The sequence below is a fragment of the Aricia agestis genome, chromosome 6, assembly GCF_905147365.1.
Source record: "Aricia agestis chromosome 6, ilAriAges1.1, whole genome shotgun sequence".
Taxonomy (NCBI): Eukaryota; Metazoa; Arthropoda; class Insecta; order Lepidoptera; family Lycaenidae; genus Aricia; species Aricia agestis.
The window spans coordinates 6953163-6958929 of record NC_056411.1 but is presented as its reverse complement, the minus strand read 5'-3'; the positions used below and the strand labels follow the sequence as shown (position 1 = coordinate 6958929).

General features: G+C 33.8%; 1 protein-coding gene across 1 annotated transcript; it reads right to left on the bottom strand.

Moving 5' to 3' along the window:
- Window positions 1-1425: 1425 nt before the first annotated feature.
- On the bottom strand, window positions 1426-4829 carry LOC121727881. The gene is made up of 2 exons (XM_042115926.1): window positions 4721-4829; window positions 1426-2020 (listed from the first exon to the last, which is right to left on the bottom strand). Exons 1-2 carry the CDS (start codon window positions 4736-4738, stop codon window positions 1712-1714), a joined length of 327 nt encoding a protein of 108 aa, XP_041971860.1. The 5' UTR covers window positions 4739-4829; the 3' UTR covers window positions 1426-1711.
- Window positions 4830-5767: the final 938 nt, after the last annotated feature.

The window sequence follows — 5767 nt, the reverse complement described above, 5'->3', positions numbered from 1 at the left end:
GTTTACATGCAATTAATAACTTAAAATTAAGTCAAAATTTAGTTAAATACTTATCAACTTAACACGTGTAAGCCAGCCATTAGCCCCATAAATTATTAAGTATATTTTATCAAACTCTTCATTGAATTGAAGCTTAATCGTCATTAAAACTTAAAATTATGTCTCTGAGTGCACTGTGCAGACGTATATTTATGTTAGCTCCTTCGTGTTTAAATATTATTAACAATTCACAACCATCAAAATTGTGTGTTTACATGCAATCAATAACTTAAAATTAAGTTAAAATTTAGTTAAATACTTATCAACTTAACACGTGTAAGCCAGCCATTAGCCCCATAAATTATTATAGTCTATCAAACTCTTCATTGAATTGAAGCTTAATCGTCATTAAAACTTAAAATTATGTCTCTGAGTGCACTGTGCAGACGTATATTCATGTTAGCTCCTTCGTGTTTAAATATTATTAACAATTCACAACCATCATTAAGTATCACTTTTCACTAAATAAAATCTTTACATAACATTCAAAATTATGGATACAAAATTGGAATTGACACCATCATGTTATAAATTAATGTGACTTTAAAGACAGCAAAGCAGTCCATCTCAATTCTTATACGAATAATTAAGATAAGAATGGATTTATTTTTAGCATTACACAATACATCATAATATAAATATACAGTTCGACTATAATATTATAAAATTAACTACTACAATGCTGTGTGACACCAAAAATTGGCCCCAGCTCAGCAAACGCAGCAAGCAAGCCCTTTGCACTGATTTTCTGCAGAGGCCAATGAGTGGCTTCACAACGCTTAGACTAAACTAAACACAAAATTATTTACAGAAAAAAACAAATAATAATAGCGACAAGAAGTCAAGAACTAGCAAATTAATTTACAGAGTAGGTGTTGTTGTCTTAACTTTGAAAAGAAAAAAAAATACAAATTTGACAGATGGTAACAATTAAAAAATAAAATTAAACTAAAATGGTGGTTTGACGTCTGCGGACTGCGTTACTAAAACGTGGTTTATGACGTGGCAATAATAAAAAATCTAAATAGCAATACATGAAATATCTAAACAAATTACGTGTAAAATTATAATTCCAAGTGAAGTGGCAATATATAACAGAGGGGTTAGTGCGAGTTTTATACGATCATACGCATCGAGCACGTTAACGCGAATTTATATGGAATCAAAGCAGCGCCATCTACTGGTTAACGTGGATACTGCTTTGATCCCATATAAATTCGCGTAAACGTGCTCGATGCGTCGGATCGAATAAAACTCGCACTAACCCCTCAGGACACCGAGAAAAAGCAACCGGCCATTATGGGATATTGTTATGTGCCTCACGCCGTTCGACAACCTTCACTACAATAATTATCATCTTTTATGTCATTGTGATTTGCAGATTTGCATCCACGCCTCCCTGACATTGACTTTTGAGAATTGACAATGATTTCCCGCACAAAAACATCCTTGTAAGGTCGCTTAATTTTAATTCACCGTCGCACGGCACGGCTACTTCTGCACAAACGAAATGTTGAGTTCCCTGACAATAACCAAACACTTCATATTTTCACACAATCTCACAAAAATACCATTACTTGTCACTATTTCTTGTTTCATTTGCAAGGTAAATAAAATTCACCAAGATGTCACATCTCTCTACCACTATTTTCACCATTGATTTCTTCTCATTTCAAGGTAAATAAGCATTCAGTCCACCAAGATGTCCTTCATCTCTTTCTCTCTGCCTCGCGAGTCTCTCTTCTTCGAAGCCGTCTATGCCCAAGCCGAGTCTCTCTATCAACTTCTCTCCTTTGTCTCCGTGAAGTTCTATGAACTGCTTCTTCCTTCTCAACGCGACTTCTGGATCGAATATCCAGGTCTGCTGCGCATGGGCGACTGGGAAGCCCACGAAGTTCGTCTGAATGAACCTGCCTATCGGATCTGCCGCTGGCTGTATGTCGGCGGGCACTTCTCGCAGGAGAAGAAACATAGCCGGCAGCTGGAACAAGAAAATATTTATTTGTTAATTAGTTGTAGGGAATGAAAGCAATGTGTGGATGTAAATTTTAAAACAACAGTACATTAAAATTGTTAAAAGAGTGCTTAATCTTAACATGCTTAGGCCAAAGAATTCTATTTAAATAGAAGTCTTTGGCTTAGGCCCAATTACACCAGACGTCTGTTAGTGTTAACAGCTTGTTAAAGTGTCACGTCTTCTCTTTCATTCATATGAAAAACGAAAGAGATAACGTGATAACAATTCGAGCATTAACTTTAACGGTCGTTAGTGAAATTGGGCCTTAATCTCAGCTTAACAGTAGAAAATAACATTTTATGAATACATCGTACTTATAAACTTATAATTTTTTCGCAAGGACAAAAACTACAAAGAGCATAATAATATAATAATATAGGTACTGTACTCGGCGAAACATGGCTGTAGCGGTCATTGACTCCCTGTCAAAAACTTGTCATTTTCTATATGAACCGCGATTAACAGTGCAGTGTCAGATGTTGTCAATCGCGGCTTTGTATGGAAAATGACAAGTTTTTGACAGGGAGTCAATGACCACTACCGCCATGTTTCACCGAGTACAGTATAGTATAAAAATACATTAGAATTCTTTAGCTCCTTATTATTTTAACGACGCGTTTTTGGCATAATTGATAATACAATAAACAGATGCTGAATTCGCAGCTTGCGTTTTTTCCTATAGGTTATGGCTATGACCTATAAGTCCTATGACTTTACATAGCCTATAGGCTATATACGTACAAATTAATATATGGTAATAATTGTACCTAATAAAGTAATAAGTAATTAATTAAACTTAACGGTCACGCTTATGATATTCTTGCGGTTAAAATATTAACGAAGTAACCGCTAGTAAAATGGAATTTAGTTATGACTTAAGCCTGTTTCAAGGGTTTAACAATATCTCAATGGATTTAGGGTCAGTTCACAAAAAGACGAAAGTCAGTTCACGACGCAGCATTTTAATGGCCTTAGAATACCTAAATGTGAGATTTCTAAGAGGAATATCTGTATGATAGAATGCGATACTTGTATTGAGAAAGATATATAATATTATTAAGAATATATTATGATATATACTAGATCCATAATGTTTTCAAAACACGATGCAACTTATTTTTCTGTGTAGAAAAAAATCGCAAACATACTTCTAATAAAATCTTAGCATGATCAGTCAAACTTAATTTAATTATTTAATTTATGGACAATATTCGGCTACCGTTGTTCTCTACTGCTATAGTGTTTTTTTTTAATAAATCCTTAATTTGCAGCAATCAATCAAGTATTTTCCACTACCAGAGTAGACTTAGCGTACGTGCGTGAGCGTGTGTGCATGTATGCAAGTGTCGGTCAATGTCGATTAAAATAAAATTCGTTTCAAGAGTTTAAATTTTGACCTACCCAGCAGCCAGCTGTACCTACAGTATAAGGTTATAGAGTAAAGGTGGCCATACACGGGACATTATCGTAACGATTTATCTCCTCGATGTTAAAATCGAACGACAAATTGTACGTGTGTAGCAAAATCGCAAACGATTTTACGTTCAAAAGATCGATTGGACGATTTTCTTGACGATCGATCGAAACGACAAATTGTCCCGTGTATGGGCACCTTTAGTCACATAGTAACCTAGCAATAGATGTCACAGAAACAGACAGACACAATAACTATAATAGACAGCAGACAAACGGATAGACAGTGAAGCCAGATTTTTGGGATTTCTTGGGTAATATGGTGGCATAAAACTATAATCAAAACCATAATTATTTACAAGTTTTCATTCAGTTTCATCATAAGACATTAACGATTACTCAAGTATTTTACCTAACATTAAAATTTAATGATGGTGTGTAGTGTGTGTATCGCCTCCCTCCTATATAAGTTAATGTAATTAGTTATTAAGTCAGTTATTAAACATATTTCGCAGAGACAACTCTCTTTCAATCAGTCTCCCCTAAGCCGCACATTGCAGGTGTTTAGTAGATACTTACTTACCAAAATAATAATTACAAAACATTTATGTATGATCAATCAGTAAAGTACCAGAAACTTCTAAAAACTTAATAGAAATACTCTTTTTGCTAATATGAAAAACTATATAGCAAAGTATCGAATCTAGATTTTTCTGCCAATTTGTTACGCACTGAAAAACTGAATAGCTGTTTAGCTGAATTATATTCAGATAACCTTCAATATTTAGGGCCTGTTTCACCACTTCCTGATAAGTATCCACCATTTAACTTGACAGATAAAGTATGGAGAATCTGTCAAAAAAGTTGTGAATAGCCTTTTAATATTCGACACTTTATCAGAAAGTGGTGAAATAGGGCCTTAGTTTATATTCTGCTAAATAGCGCTAAGTACTAATTAACAGCATAACTATTATGTATTAACATTTATTTAATAAATGAGCTAAGCACCAAAATTTTAAAATTGTAAATAAGTACATAAAAGACACTTAAAATATTGTGTTGGTCTTTATAAAATAAAGACTTAATTCAATAGCATTCTTAAAAAAAAATATATTTTCAAGTAAACTATTTTATTGACAGTGAAACCTTTTGAACACCGATCCAAAAAAAACACTTTAATTAATTTAACATTCCTTAAAAAATAAAAACAACTTTTGAACACCGAACGAAAAAAAATAAACAAAAACTCACAATAAATATCAGTTTCATTTTAACGACCTCACCACACCACGCTCACCTCAACACTGGTTGTGATTGCAACTTTTACAATTCAGTTCAGGTTGCTTAATGGACTATAATGGGTTGTCTTTTGAATCAGTTACGAAACCTGCAACCCCGCACAAGGTACAGATGCAAACGACGTGTGTCACTAATTGCTAAGCGAAGCAGACTAGATTAAAAGGGTTGAAGGTCGAAGTCCGTTGTATAAGAACCAAGTACCAAGCCATAATCTGTTCTTAATAATATTATAAAGCTGAAGAGTTTGTTTGTTACTTTAAACGCGCTAATCCCAGGAAGTGCTGGGTCGAATTGAAAATTTATTTTTGTGTTAGATATTAATATGTTTATCAAGGAAGGCTTTAGGCTATATAACATCAGTCATCACGTTACAATCAATAGGAGCGAAAAAGGGGAAAATGGAGAAAATTACCATTTGAACGCGCTTTTTGGGGTTCCGTAGCCAAATGGCAAAAAAACGGAAGCCTTTAAATGATTCGTTATGACTTATGTCAGTCTGTCTGTCCGTCCGTATGTCACAGCCACTTTTTTCCGAAACTATACTATAAAATACTGGACGATATTTATGTCATTTAGCACAGATATAGAGTAGACCACGAAGAAGCGACCACGTTTGGGAAGCCCTTACCTAGACTACTTATTTGCGAAAAAAATATACGGTTCTCAAAATATTAATAATGTCTAGTAAGTAATAATATTATATAGACTATATTTCTGTCTTATTCTGTACCTTTTTTTATTATAAAACTACCAAATACATTGATATTTCAATTTAGATGGCCACGATGGGCCACTGTGGGCTAAATTGTGTACTGTGTGTGTGCTACGACACTTGGTGTTAAGAGTCCGTATACGAAATTTTGAGGATTTCGCTCATTTAACAGACGTGATTTAACAGTTAAAATACAGTATTTCTATAAGTTTTAATGCACAACATGTAAGATCATTTCAATTATAATCTAATATTGGAGGTAGATTTTTTATTTTTTTTAGGTATCT